The sequence below is a fragment of the Nothobranchius furzeri genome, chromosome 12 (genome assembly GCF_043380555.1).
Source record: "Nothobranchius furzeri strain GRZ-AD chromosome 12, NfurGRZ-RIMD1, whole genome shotgun sequence".
In the NCBI taxonomy this organism is placed as follows: domain Eukaryota; kingdom Metazoa; phylum Chordata; class Actinopteri; order Cyprinodontiformes; family Nothobranchiidae; genus Nothobranchius; species Nothobranchius furzeri.
In genome coordinates this window covers 46,480,152-46,495,244 of record NC_091752.1, presented here as the reverse complement: position 1 = coordinate 46,495,244, position 15,093 = coordinate 46,480,152, and the positions used below count along the sequence as shown (strand labels likewise).

The 15,093-nt window shown below is 40.5% G+C and overlaps 2 protein-coding genes across 2 annotated transcripts; both read left to right on the top strand.

Moving 5' to 3' along the window:
- The first annotated feature begins 8,059 nt into the window (after nt 1-8,059).
- Nucleotides 8,060-11,533, top strand: LOC139061531 (uncharacterized). Its single transcript, XM_070543128.1, has 5 exons — nt 8,060-8,221; nt 9,244-9,412; nt 9,752-10,966; nt 11,066-11,205; nt 11,339-11,533. The coding sequence occupies exons 1-3, from the start codon at nt 8,060-8,062 to the stop codon at nt 10,786-10,788; spliced, it is 1,368 nt and encodes a 455-aa protein (XP_070399229.1). The 3' UTR covers nt 10,789-10,966; nt 11,066-11,205; nt 11,339-11,533.
- LOC139061538 (HMG domain-containing protein 3-like) lies at nt 10,870-14,693 on the top strand. Its single transcript, XM_070543127.1, has 8 exons — nt 10,870-10,966; nt 11,066-11,205; nt 11,339-11,499; nt 11,606-11,721; nt 11,807-11,997; nt 12,081-12,222; nt 12,307-12,947; nt 13,047-14,693. The coding sequence occupies exons 1-7, from the start codon at nt 10,870-10,872 to the stop codon at nt 12,834-12,836; spliced, it is 1,377 nt and encodes a 458-aa protein (XP_070399228.1). The 3' UTR covers nt 12,837-12,947; nt 13,047-14,693.
- The last annotated feature ends 400 nt before the right edge of the window (nt 14,694-15,093 follow it).

Here is a 15,093-nt window from a genome sequence, read left to right as displayed (position 1 = left end):
TATTAACTTATGGTGTTCTGTTCAAAGACTGATCAGAACAGGGTTGCAGAATTTGAATTTTGCGTAGCTCCAAACATTAATTTTAGCACTGCAGTGTAATTTACATATACGAGTTGCAACTTTTTAAAGCTCTTATTATCTTATTTATTTATTTTCTGGTACCGCATCAGGCCTTCACACACACACCCAGCGCTGTACACACACACACACACGGAGCTCCCAAAACTCTGCTCTGCATTCTGCACTCTCCTAGTGCTGCACTTTCAATCCAGAGCCGTAAGCAGCCTCTTGCTGCGCCTCACACACACAGGCTGAACTCAGCTTACACACACAGGAAGCTTGTCTACAGCTGTGCCTTTTTTTTTCTCTCGATTCTGCAGCCTTCACTTCCCAAATCTTTCTCCAGTTACCTCTACTGTTAACATCTACCCCTTTTTTCTTCATCGCCTCTTCCGCTGACTTTCTCAATAAAACCTTATTTCTCGTGGCTTCAACTGGGCTGCTTGTCATATTTAAACATTGCTCATTTTATGCAAAAACAGCCAAAAGCACGCAGAAATAGCCAAAAGCACTGCTCTCTTCACACAGAAGCAGTCAAAACATTTATCATCTTATGCAAAAACAGTTACCTCAGAACATTTTTCTCATCTCATGCATAAGGCCCTTGACCTTAAAAATCCAGGGAGCTCTCTTTAGCCTCCCCTTCCCTTAACACAAAACCAGGTCCTTGACCTTAAAATCCAGGGAGCTCTCTTTAGCCTCCCAGGCCCTTTCAGCCCGTACCAGGTCCTCGACCTGTACTCTTTAAATTTAGGGAGCTCTCTTTAGCCTCCCAGGGCCTTAACCCAAAAACCAGGTCCCTGACCTGTAGAATTTTAGGCTTCCCACACCTATGGACTCCAACCAAGCTTTATATAACCTCGTTATATTTTCTATTCACTCGTCAGTAAATAGTGTGGTCAGCCACGACCTGGAAAATGGAATTTAGGACCTTGTCCTGGGCCTCCAACCCTTCTTTAAATGGAATTTAGAGCTTATTAATGCTCTGGGCCTCCAACCCTTCTTTAAATGGAATTTAGAGCTTATTAATGCTCTGGGCCTCCAACCCCTATGGAATTTAGGGCTTCTTAAATAACCCTGGGCCTCCAACCCCTTTTTCTGTACTATTTCCTTTTCTCATTTACTCATTAAACCATTAGAAAATCCTCATTTCATTTCACCATTAAACCATTACAAAAAAATCTCTTATTCTTTCTGCACTTGTCTCCACTTTCTTCTCCAACTATTATTTTAGGACCACAGCTACTATGATTCTGGACACAAAAGACTTTGGATAAATCCAATGAGCAGATTTTAGAAACTAAGGTTCTGCTCACCTTGTTTTCCACCGCGGTGTTCTGTGCCAAGATCGTTCACTGGGTCGGTTGGTCAAATTGTCCTCCAAAAACTCCTTTTTCTTCAAAAAGAAAAAATCCTGTTCGTGACGCCAAATTTGTTGGTCTTTCTTCTGCTAGACCAAGCACGGGTACGGAGAAGATGGAGTTAAACACCTTTAAAGTTGACAGAACGAGGAGACAAATGATCAGAAGTCCATTCACTGTTTCACCGCTCATGAGGGGGAGAGCCTTTGCAACATACAGCCGGTCCCGCGACCTGCTCCCGTCAGTTGCTTCGGACAGACTCTCCTCGTTCTGCTGAAAACGGCTGATTTTTATTGAAGATTACAGGAATGTTACATACGTAGTTTGCCATACACACACGTAATTCTGCCATCTGCACCTGCAGACGCACGTCAGCTAATAGCCTTGTTAATGAAAGACCAATTCATCCCAAGGACATGCAACCTTGAGATGATCAGGACACATCCTGCAACATCCTTTGCTAACAAAGACAGTTGTTCTTGTATTGAGGAACTGAAGGAAGGAACGCTTTCACTCCCTTATGCAGCTGTTCAGCTTGAGCAGAAAAGGCACAGAGAGGTTTTCGATATTATAACAAGATTCCATGAAAAGGCATATAATAATGTATTTATGATAATATATAAGGAGCATAAGTGAGAGATACATATTTGTTCATATAAAAGAGCTTATAATAATATATGAAAGAGCTTATATGAGAGATATATATTTTCAACTGTAAACTGCCATAAAATAAAAACTATAATAGCTAGAGCGGTCATTTTTTAGCTGAAAGTTGAGACTGTCTTGCCTTTCAGCACTGTACAAGTCGATGATGTCATCGTGTTGCGTTAAGTGTGCTGCACAGCACACCGCGGCTATGTTAAAAACTCACAGTGACCTTGAAGCAGCGTGGGAGAGTTGAAGAATTTAACCAGTTAAAATGGATTCATGGATATTTAATCAATAGTTGTGGCTCCTCTGGTCATTTAAGTCTTTGTGTGCCGGAGACATTTGCTGAATAAGGAAATAAAACTTAAAATGACAAAAAAATTAGGGAAAAACACTTGTTTTGTATTTTATCAATTATTAATGATTAATAGATTGTTGGTGTTTTAACTTTTGGTAAAGGAAAACACACAATTTCCAGGCAGCCCCAGTCTGGAGAAGTGATGGTGACATCAGCCGTTAAAAATAAATAATACTCTGAGGTTTTTATGAATAATTTGTACTTTTACTTGAGTATTTCTCTAACACCAGTACTTTTACTTGTAAATGAGTAATATTTTAGCAATGTAACAGTACAGAGTACAGATTTTCAGAATTCTTTCCACCACTGCTGAAAAACTGTAAATGCTCATTGTAACATGTTAATTAAAATGCTTAAGCAACCAGGGTATCCGCGGGTCCTTAAAAAGTCTTAAAAAGTCTTAAATTTGCTTTTCCAAATTTAAGGCCTTGAAAATCCTTAAAAATGACAAATAATCCTTAAATCCAGTTTCCAAAGGTCTTAAATTACCAAAGACCCAAAAAACAAGATTATTTTATTTCTATAAAAATTTTCGTGAATTTCTAGTTAGTGTTCAGCATTTTTTGTGTACGATGTTGGCGTAAGCGGAACCGTACACATTGAGTTGGTTGTGAAAGGGGGCTGTTTTTAGATGAGCACATTAGCTGGTTAAGCTAGTGGGAGTTTGCGCCATGGGGAAGTGCAAGTTTAATGGTAACTGGATGGCTAATCCCACGTTCATGACGTGGTTAGCACCGGCTCCAGGCAATAGCTGGAAATTATAGCTTAAATTTAATTTTAAAAATAGCTTAAATTTGGTCAAAGTGGCCTTAAAAAAGGTCTTAAAAAGTCTTAAATTTGGCTCCCTTAAACCTGCAGATACCCTGGCAACAGACGTGACATGAAGATTGTATTGTTTGTTTTATGCAACATCAGGTGCCCTACGCAGATATTTTGGGATGACATCAGCTGCCACTGAGGAACAGCCATCTACCTCCACTGCTCCTACCAGTAGGCCAGTATTTGAACTCGAGGAGGGACAGTCTGCTGGCACCTCATCTCCCCAGGAAGATACTTTAGGTGGGTTTTGCACATGTGTGTGTGTCCAGCAAACATTTAACTATAGACATTTAAATAGTATTTTCACAGAATATGGGAATTGTTCCATATAGCAATGTGGTGAGTTATGCTTCCATTTTCTGTCAATAGAGAGACCTACCAGTATATGTGAACTTGATGAGGGACAGCCAGCTGCCGCATCTCCCCAACAAGATATGTCAGGTAAGTTTTGCACAAGTGTGTGTGTGTGTGTGTGTGTGTGTGTGTGTGTGTGTGTGTGTGTGTGTGTGTGTGTGTGTGTGTGTGTGTGTGTTTGTGTGTCCTGCAAACATTAGAGAAATTTGAATGTCACATATTGTATTTTAATAGAATATGTGAAATGGTCCACATAGCAATGTGTTGAGTTACGCTTCTGTTTTCTGTCAATAGAGAAGCCTGAACGATCAACCAATGAGTCCCATTGAAGGTGATGATGAGCCTCTTTCTTCAGACCCAGCCAAGTGGACATCACCAATTACCGACAACATACGCACAGAGCTAGTTCGAAGGGACCTACTAAGGTGCCAACTACTTTCATATTTCCCAGGAATGAAGGCGATGGCAGGTGTTGTCATCATCACTATTTCAGTAGAACTTTGACAAGTGGTGAGAAGGTGGCCAGGAGCTGGATGTTGTATTCAGTTAGCAAACGTTGTTATATATAATACACTCCACGCAATTTGAAACAAAGTAGTAGGTGTAATTTTTTTTCTTGTGTGTGTGTGTGTGTGTGTGTGTGGGGGGGGGGGGGGGGGGGGCTCACGGGGGATCTTGCACAGGGCGCCATTTAGGCCAGCTCCACCTCTGGGTGCAGCTATGTATTCTTTGAGTAAAACCAATTAAGTCTAAGATATTACTAAAGGCTACATTGAGACTATCATTTTCAATGTCCACATGAATATTAAAATCCCCCACTATAATGACCTTATCAGTATTTAGCACCAAATCAGATAAAAAATCAGATCTGATCCAAAAACTCAGAGTAAGGGCCTGGTGGGCGATATAAAACTACAAACAAGAGTGGTTTTACAGTTTTGCAATCTGGATTAGGAAAATTAAGAATAAGATGTTCGAACGAACTGTAGCTATTTATTGGTAAGGGACTGATTAATAAATCCAAATGAAAAATGGTTGCCACTCCTCCTCCTCGCCCTGTACTTCGTGCAATATGATGATTTAAATAATTTGAAGGAGTCGACTCGTTTAAGCTAACATAGTCCTCTTGCTGCAGCCAGGATTCTGTGAGAGAGAGCAAAGAGATCTGATTATCACAAATCAAGTCATTAACTAGCAAAGTCTTAGAAAAAAATGGATCTAATGTTCAACAACCCACATTTAATTTTTCTAGTTTTCTGCTCAGTTGAATTTGTTCTAATATTTATGAGATTTCCATGATTGGCTTTATTAAGTCTGATATTTAATCTGTGTGATTTTGGCCGTGGGCAGGACACTGTCTCTATGGGGTAGTGGGTGGGTAACAGTACAGAAGCTGCAGAGGGGTGGGTTAAACTACGACTCTGCTTCCTGGTCTATTTATACATCTGATACAATTCAGATCACCTTCAAAACTCAGTCACACACCCAGGGCCGTTTCAAGACATTTTGGGGGCCAAGGCAAAATGCCCCCCCCCCCCCCCATAACTGGGCTCCCCAGAAGCCTCTGTGTAATTCATACCCTCTCCAGTAGTGTTAGTTATACAGTGTTTGTAAAAGCCCCTCAGACATTACTGACATGTTCTAATATTATCAGATAAAAAACTAAATTATCAGACATGCTGTCTCATCTGCTTCTTTTCTAAACTTGCAAAAGGTAACAAAACCATCTGAAAGCCACTATTTGTGGATTCTCTGAAAGTTTCCATGGAGTGTGGGACAACTTATTTTTTCATTGATCCTATCGTCTAATCTCACAGCTGAAACAAGCATCCTTAATAATCTGTGCACAGGAAGCTTACCGATGCTGTAGTAAAACAAAAGGTATAATAATTTATTATTAATAAAACCTTGTTGCAGCACTAAAGCAGAAAAATGAGATTTTGCATTAAATATGCAAAATATTTACATATGAATTGTTTTAGAGCCCTTTTATTGGCAGAATCTGATATTAATTTAGTTCTTACAAAAAATGGGTCCCAACTTGGTTTGTGTGGCGTTGCCATAGTGTGACGTCATAGGCACAGATCCCCTGTCCTCTTGTTTGGAAATGGAAATATTAAACAAACTGTCCACCCGGGCTTTTGCGCTGCACAGAGACGCTTCGCTGCCTATGACTGAACGTTAGTTGAGAGTCAGTCTCATGCAGACTGACCAATGAAGAGAGGGCCTCAAGTTAAGACCCTCTCCTCATTGGTCAGTCCACACGAGGTGGGTCAAAGGTTACTCTGGGCGGGTTACGTGTTGTCAGGCATTTAAGTATTGAGTATATTTACTGCATATTACAGTAAAATATTCTGTATGTGACTACATTATGGTGATCCTCGGGTCGTGATGATGGAGCTCTTGAATATTGTTGCCCAGGCTACAACAAAGTGTTAATCTGGCCCTGGTTCCGCCGTCACATTCCTAATAAAGTTGTCTTGAGTCTTCCCGCAGAAACTGGTTGATCACACCGGGGCCAGACTACTAGCATGTGGTTTTACAACCACAATGTCCTCGGAAGCAAAAACGCTTTTAAAAGGGAGGGAGGAGTCCTAACTGTTGCTGCAGGCGTGTTGTGTGAGAGTGCAGTTATATACTGGTTAATATATTTTTGGGTTCAGTTGCTTTCATGTGGCCTAATGTGAGTCTATTTGGGATCATTGGAATGATCTGCAACATTTCTTGATGTGACTTTATGGCAGTTGCCCAGGGCATCATCGCAAGGAGGATGGCATTCATTTAGTTTTGTTTTATTTGGTATTTTTTCAGTCATTTTTGGAAATAGTGATCAATTTTGATTAATTCACAGCCTATGTTTAATTACATTTAAAAAGTAGTTGTTGAACATCCCCAGTTATAATAAATGTCAACAGTTGAGATCAAACAAAACAGATGAGAATTGCCCTTAAGCTGTTTAACTTGGACCAAGCATTTTAGGTCACAGATAGATGTAGCTTAGGGTCTCTGTCTATACACCTTATAAGACAATTTAGGTGATGGCATGTTGTTTTTCTGCTATTGAACTGTTTTCTAATAATGTTGTGTTAAATAAAGTGAAGGAAGGAGAGAAATAACGTTTCCCTAGCAGTTTTTAAAAATTTCCTCATGTAATCCGATTAATCGTGTCGAGACCCCATCTGATTCATCGATTATCCAAATAATCGTTTGTTGCAGCCCTACTGAACAGTAATATCTGACTTCCCTCTTGGGTTGTTAAAATTATTATTGAAACTTCTTATAAAAATCAGCTTTGGCGTTTCTGGTTTGAGTTTTGTACTGGTTTCTTAGCATATTGCTCAGCTGTTACTTCATATAGAAAATCATGTAGTAGGGCGGCTGCATGTGAGAAGCTTGGACACACAGTTCTCAGTGAGAGGGGAAAAAGAGGAAAATGAAGCAGTAGGGCTTGAGATGGTTGGACTAGAACAGGGGTCCTCAACTAAAACAGGAAGAGGTCCTCTTCCTCCATCACCAAATTTATCCTGGATCCGAAGATTTAAAATCAATCGACAAAAATTTTTTTTCTTTCAGTTTTATTCAACATATGTGATAACAATATAGATTTTTGTCTCAACTTAGAACAATTATTCATATGCTCATTAAATCATCTAGCCAGCTGAAAATACCATCTACTGGAAGTACTGATAAGGGGAAAAAAAAGGTGACATTGAAATTATATTGTACACAAATCAACATTAAGGTGCAAACAATTCACCTAAAACCTAAATAGTACAGTTTGGAAAACTAAGTCCTTTAAATTGCCCAGAAAAAATTTTGAAAAACACCACAGTGTATCATCAATTTTCCATATGTTCACCTAATCATCTGCAGAGCAGAAAAGTGCTGTCTAGTTGAAGTTCTAACAATAAAGAGAAAAACTATTAGAAAATGAAATAATGATATCCATCGTACCTTAACCAACATTAAAGATGCAACCAAGTCACCTAAAAATCAAAGTATTTCCTGAAAAAAATCAAGTGTTTTAAATTGTGCAGAAAATATTCTTGACAATCACAGTGTAAATAATTGTTAATGCCCAATTAATTATCTGCTGAGTAGAAAACTGCAATTCAGTTGAGGTATTAACATTAAAGGGAAAAAAACTATTTCACATTGAAATGATGACATTTCTTTACAGATAAATCTATTTTCAGGTGCAAACAATTCACCTAAAAATGAAACACTATTCCAAAAAAATAGGAACTGCTTTAAACTGAGCAGAAAATATTTTTGACCCACAACACAATGTAACTCGCACCATATTGCTAAACATCACTGGCTCTTACTTCAGTGGGAGAAGTTTGCATGGGCATTTGCGGCTAACGTTTTAAACTTTGGGTGGAATGGGGTTACTGCCATTCTTAAGCATGCATGCAAATGCTCATTAGTCAGCTGTGAGCAAAGTTTGTTTTTAATCATGTTAACAGTGGAGAAGGCTGATTCACAACTGTATGTGGATCCAAACATGGTTAAGGTATGCACTGCCGCTTTAAAAAGTCCAGGAAACGTAGTCTTTGGCACAGCCTGCGAGAAGGGTCTGGCTGCGGCCGCTGTGGAGCTCCACAGCAACCGGAAACACGTGACCTCCACATGAACCGGAAACACGTGACCTACACAGTAGCCGGAAGCACGTACCACCACAATGGCAATAAACACATGGATACCGCGGACGTCTTGCAAAGGTTGGGACAGTCTTTCTTAAATAAACTCGCCGTTAGTGATTTCCATTTCATAATTCTGGTTTTCTTACAGTGATCATGTTGCTACTTTTTTTGCGTTACAACAACATTCCTTCTTATTTAATTGTTTTTTTCCCCATCGTGCTCCATGGCAGAGAAACACACAGATATGCTTTTTCCTGGGCCTGGTTTAAGTAAGAGAGTTGGATTAACGGCTTCTGTGGGCGAGAAGAAGAAAAAACACGTTTTGCATTAGAGTATGATTTATTGTTGGCGTCAGAGATGCAAAATAACGAATACTTCAATACTGTACTTTAGTAGAATTTTCTGGTATCTTTACTGTTGTACTTTTTTGTGCCTACTGTATACTTCTTTATACTTCTGCTTCTCACATTTTAGCACGCGTGTCTGTACTTTGTAATCCGTACATTTGTAAATCAGCCCCCCGCACGCGTGCTTTGGACGCAAGATTACTTCAGGGTTTTGTACATAAATTATATTTTATACCCTGTACTTCTTACTTCCACTTGACTAAAAAGTCGAGACGACTTCTACTTTTATTTGACTATTTTTAAACAGAGGTATCTAAACTGTAGTAAGGAACGTGTGCACTTTTGACACCTTAGGTTAGCATCAACACCGTACATTTCGTCACAAACAGATTTATATATTTATCAATACTTGTATTCGTTTGTCTATTCTGTACAGCTTTTTTATTGCCAGATTTTAGTTAGCCCCTGTTCAATTGACTGTTATATGTCAATAGAAACATATCTCACAAATGAAAGTGTCTTGTAAAATGTTTTTTTTTTCAAGAAGTTTCCTCCCAAATCTATTACATGCTAACTGTAATGTGTTATTTCTTCTAAAACCTGAACTTAAATGTGTATATGGTGTTTATCTGTTTTTCTCTCTGTTTTAGATGCACATATCAATCTGGAATTCGGGCTTAAAGCCAGAATTGCAGGAATGCAACACGTGCTGCAGAGGACTCTTTCACTGCCCTCTGTGCCCCACTTCCAGCCCTACTGTCAGGGCAAAGATTGAGGAGCATCTAAGTGTGCATATGAAAAATGCTTTGCATTGCAACGGTATGTTTGTATTAAATATACTTTATAGTTATAAATATGCACTTTTTTAAGCACTTCTGCAGTATCTTTGTTGACTTAAACGTTGCTGTTGACATTGTACAGTTCAGTGCATTCATCTGCCACAAAACAGCATTTTTATAAAATATATTTTATTTACTTTTCACCACTTTTCTTGACATAACTTTTGTGATCCATACCATTTTGCTTTCATTACTGAGGTTGGCTTGGATGTTTTTGTTAACATGTACAATCTGATTGTTAGATAAATTGATTGCATTCTATACAACTACATTTACATTACATCTGTTTCTTTGTTTGTTTGTTTGTTTTCTCTTACAGATAAAATGATATGCCGGTGCAGGCTGCCTTGTAGGACAGCAGGACACTTTCACTGCCCTGTCTGTAAGATTACAATCATACGGCCCGTTGAACTCTCCGAGGGGCCCCTTATTCCTCCAGCAGTACACTTCGAGGAGCCCCGTCTCCCCCCCAAGGTTTTGTCTTCGGTATCTGAACCATTTACTGAATCTTTGGTAGAACATTCATATGCTCTACCCTCTGTGTTCAACAAAACTGCAGCTGATGGAAAGTCCATGAAAACGACATGCCCTCACTGTGGCCTTACTCTTCGTACCAAAAACTACAAGGCTCACATGATGAGGAAGCACTCCAACCAGTCAATAGATGTTTGCCTGGCCAGTCATCTGCAGTGTGTTTGTGCAGATGAAACTACAGCGTTATTTGCTGTGCAGAGAACTGGCCATGGGTTTTCTGTGCCAGTTCACGTTCAGAGGAAAACATGGGGGATGTCTCACGATATCAGATGTGAGCTGGAGGAATGTCAGCAATACCAGTTGCTGGCCCAGCGGAGCGGACTAGGCTTCAGTTTATGTGAGCACCTTCGCTCACTAGATTACTGCCGAGAAACTGTAAAGGAGGTTTTTCTTCAAGAGCACATCGTGATGGAAATGGTGGACCTTAAATTTTTTGGAGAGGCCAAAGCTGCTACAAGCAAAAAGAGACAGAAAGCTGCCCAGATGGCACATGCTCCACTTTGTGTGAGGGTGGATTTTGGTGGATCCTCTACACAGATCTGTTTGTCTGTATTTGAGCCGGAACTACACAGTTTCTGCCGTCTTGGCAGAATATTTGTGACTTACAATGCTCTGAGGAACACCTGGCATTGCGCTTATGCAATGCCACGAATATCATGTCCTCATAAAAACATAGCTAAGTGGCATCTCTTCCAGACACAGAGATACATCTTCAAATCAACTGTACCACTATCATCAGGCACCCCATCACAGATGACTCAGGAGAGTTCTTCCTTTGAGGACAATGCTGCCGTCGAAAGGAGTTTACGCTATATTTTATAAGAGAAAAAAATTCCTGTATCTCTTCCAGAAAATGTCATCTCACAGAAAATGGATCATCAGAAACAGCTCTTTCCATGTGAAATGTTGTGCCAGGTGTGCCCAGAGCACCCAAAACTTGATGAGGCTGTTCTAATTACCAATAAAGCGAGGACTGTCAGCATGATGGGAGTGATTGAGAGTAAGTTTTAATGAATAAGATTAAACATCAGTGTGAAATAATCAGTTATAATTGTTCCTATACTAATGTTTAGACGTTAACGTGATTTGTCTTTAACAGATGTTTCAACACACCATAGATTGTGTCCTCAGTGCCACATGGTCTACAGATACCAGGAGTGGACAGATGGGCTTCACAACTTTGACAACCACGTCGTTTTGTCTCTTGATCTCTGCCTTCTTCTGAGAGAAAATCTGCAGGTGAGGATCACAAAAATAAAATGTACTCATCTGAAGATTGCTTTAAAAATGTGTTTGTGTCATTATGATATGTTGGTGTCCAAATTTAAATATCTGTAATCATAGTCTTCTTCACCCTATTGTCATATTACAGAACCATGTCTCCGCTTCAAGGGTCATTGACTCATTGGAGAGCTTAAGAAGAGTGAAGTTTCCTTCTAGGGATACCATGTTTCATGCTTATTTCCATTTTGAGGCTTTGACTGACACAGACTACATGCACTCCTGCATAAGCTGTGGGTTTCACCCCCTGTGGTAGTTATGGACTTACACAGAAAAGGGGTATTCAAGTTAGCAGGCAAGTTTAATGTACATTTGTGTTCATAGTTCATTGTGTACATTATGTGCATGTTCTTATGAGTCAGTTTATTATAGTGAGTGACCTCAAAGCCCCGGAAGACTTCAATGGTGAACATGACATTGAAGGTTTTTGGAACTCTGTTCACCTGGAAATGATAAGCCGTGGGATTTTTCCAAGTGAGTGATGGCAAAAACTTATTGAAAGTCATTCAGTGTTTTAAAGTAATTTAGATTGTAATTAAAAACATGCCATTTTCTGTAGGCGGTCCGAAGAATCCATTTTCAGTTCCACCAAGTTACACGTCCTGGGCACCATGGATCGGGAATGAAACTCAAACAAGTGACATTGTGCTTAACACAGAGTTTCAAAAAGTAGGAATAAGCTCTTCACATGAAGCAAAGCTTAGCGGTGTCACAGAAGACCGTCTGTTGGATGAACTCGCAAAACAAAAGGTAACATTGCTTTTATGTTTTCAGAAGATGTGACATAAAGTTCAGGGGTTGTTCCATTTACATTTTTCCCTAATAACTGTCAGGTTGGAGTGGTAAGAAAATTGTGTAAAGCATGCAACATCGACCCCAAAGGCTCCCGCTTTGATCTCATCACCAGACTGAGGGAGAAGATGAAGAGCAGGCAGACATATGATAAGGTCTTTCAAAGCATATGGGGTGCCTCTGGTAAGCTTCACTTAGCGATTATTAGAAGTAGCATTAAAATATGTCATTACAATCACAAACAACTTTTTAAATCTTTGCTTGCAGGAGGATGGTCTGTAATACTATGTCCACATGGCATTAAATTTAACAGCGTTAAATTTAATCTTCGTGCTGAAAGTCCCCGGGATTTTGCTGACCTTCTCCTGTCCTGGAAGCACATGCCAAACGTCTGTGTTTACGATTTTGCGAGGGGTTTGGCGGCACACACCAATTTGCGGGTTCCTGATAAACTGCCGTTTCACCCACATGAAGGTCGACTGGCTGAGCCCACTGAGGAAAATGTCAAGGCTGCACAGGATGGAAGCCTGAAAGTGAATCTTCCATGGCTACATGAAAGGATGGATAGTGTAAATGAAAATCCTCATCCGGTCACTGGATCATCTGACCATTATGTCCTGTATGACAGATTTCATGAGGGAAAAACAAAAGATCCCAAGAACATATTACGCAGAATTCAACTTGTCCCAGAGCTGAAAGGCTGGCTGAACAGTCAAGTTGTTGAACAGTTCTTTGCAAACATGAGGAAAAGCAATTACTTTTTAAGTAACATGAGTCCATCCACACATGAAATATGACTCATCATTATAACACTGTCACCAACAAGAAACTTCTGGAGAGGCAGCTAAGACATGGTCGACTTGGAAAGATCAATATCTCATTGTCGGCACTGGCTCAAGCTGTCGTAGGTAAGTACATGCATTGTCTCATGACCAGAACGCTACCATTGGTCACATGTTAGATTTGTTCCTATCTGTGTGTTCATATTGTTTTCTTTGTGTACCTAGCCCCACAGGTGTGCAGTAAACCCAGAGAAACCACAGAAACGGTGTTGAACCCAGCACCTTCAATGTCTGGTGACACTGGTAAAATTTCTTATTTTGAATAGTGATTGTCATATACAGGTGAAATAATAATCTTGCATTCATTATCTTGTTGTAGTTGCGGGCTCGGAAACGAACTTGTTATCTGTTGTTTCAAATGAATTTCCGTCTGTAAACAGTGCTTATTAGGCCCGAGCAGTGAAGCTGCGAAGGCCTATTGTATCTGCTCCGTTTATTAGGCCCGAGCAGTGAAGCTGCGAAGGCCTATTGTATCTGCTCCGTTTATTAGGCCCGAGCAGCGAAAGCGCTGCGAAGGCCTCTTGTTTTTGCTCTGATTAGGCCCGAGCAGCGAAAGCGCTGCGAAGGCCTCTTGTTTTTGCTCTGATTAGGCCCGAGCAGCGAAAGCGCTGCGAAGGCCTCTTGTTTTTGCTCTGATTATTATTATTTTTTGTTATTCCGTGCCCCCTTTGAACAGCTTTTTGGGGACCTTAACATACCCCAAAACTCACAATATTTTGCACACTTGTCAGGCCTGGTGAAAAATTTGATATTTTAAAGGTCCCAAAAAAATCGCAAAGAAAATGGCTGAACAGCGCCCCCTACAAAGTGAAAAAAACCCCTCTCCATAAAGCTTAGTTTATCGTACAGTTATGAAATTTGGTACACTTGTAGTACTCAACAGTCCGCACAGAAAAGTCTCTTGCAACCATGGTCAATATCAAACAGGAAGTCGGCCATTTTGGGTTGAAATGGCGATTTTTTGCCGTTTTTGCCGTTTTTAGGGTCCGTTTCTGATTGGATTGCTCGATCATTTTTCGCACGATCGTCTCAAAAATTGTGTAAAATTGCTCAGAAGGGATGGGCGAACAAAATGAGATAAGGATTCTGAGTTTTCGTATATGTTGAAGGGGCGGAGCCAGGCCTCGAAGTTTGACTACTCGCCAAAAATATTTAAATTGCTATAACTTCATAACTGAATGGAATAGAGTTACCAAACTTTCTGTGGTCATTCGTCATCCACCCACAAAGTAAATTGAAAGGTCGGATGATGACATCACACAAGCCCCGCCCCCTCAGGACCAAAAAGATCAAGTTTTACTGTGAAAGGTCCCAAATTGCCCCATTTCACTTAATCACCACAAATTTGTAGCTGGTAACTCAAGACAAGTGGGGGTTGCTTGGCGTCACTTTATGGGAGTTTTCGGCAGAGGGCGGGGCTGTGGTGGCGCGGCGAATTCAGGCGTACCGCCTTGGCCTTACGTTTGCCTCCCATTTCGTCATTTCCAAAGATATCGTCACGAAACTTCTTGTGAGTGATCCTAGTCCGGCCCCCCAAAAGATCTGATGTGAACATCTGGTGGGCGTGGCCTATTTTCTGAAATAGCGCCCCCTAGGACCATTAAAACTATTAGCCCCAAGCCATGCTTTGACTGAGGATTACGAAATTTGGTACACTAATGTGGTGTCTCAGGACCTACAAAAAAGTCTCTTGGAGTCAAGTTCAAAGTCGCACAGGAAGTCGGCCATTTTGGATCAAGTACGCGATTTAGTGGTTTTCGCACACGTTGTTTGGAGAGTGATGCTCCGTCGCCCTTTTCACCAATCTCCTTCAAACTTCTGCTATATACCCTTAAGACATAGGGGAAAAAATTCAACCGTCGGATTTTTCAAAAGTTGAAAGGTGTGGGCGTGGCTAAGCCTCAAACTTTGACCTGTCGCCACGCTACTCTTTTTTTCACAGCTCCCTACTGGACTCCTTTTACCCAATCACCAGGATTCTGTGGCAAACAGCAGTAGACAAGTTGAGGTTACTTGGTCTCCAGTACTGGCAGGTTTTGAAAAAAGGCGGGGCTTTGGGACCATGGCGAAAATCGCCATCACGCCATGGAAATACGTTTGTCTCTCATTTCTTCAGTTATCGTGATATTGCTACGAAACTTCTGGTGAGTGATCCTAGTCTGAGCTCCAAGAGAAATAGACAGCTGAATTTTGTGGGCGTGGCCTATGTTTT

Excerpts from the sequence above, each read along its gene's own strand:
- LOC139061538 (XM_070543127.1), top strand. The coding sequence starts at position 10,870 with ATGTTGTGCCAGGTGTGCCCAGAGCACCCAAAACTTGATGAGGCTGTT. Across the intron at positions 11,500-11,605 it reads TGTGGGTTTCACCCCCTGTG|TCAGTTTATTATAGTGAGTG; the intron begins GTAGTTATGGAC and ends TGTTCTTATGAG. Across the intron at positions 11,722-11,806 it reads AAGCCGTGGGATTTTTCCAA|GCGGTCCGAAGAATCCATTT; the intron begins GTGAGTGATGGC and ends CATTTTCTGTAG.
- LOC139061531 (XM_070543128.1), top strand. The coding sequence starts at position 8,060 with ATGTTAACAGTGGAGAAGGCTGATTCACAACTGTATGTGGATCCAAAC. Across the intron at positions 8,222-9,243 it reads TCCACAGCAACCGGAAACAC|ATGCACATATCAATCTGGAA; the intron begins GTGACCTCCACA and ends TCTCTGTTTTAG. Across the intron at positions 9,413-9,751 it reads AAATGCTTTGCATTGCAACG|ATAAAATGATATGCCGGTGC; the intron begins GTATGTTTGTAT and ends TTTCTCTTACAG.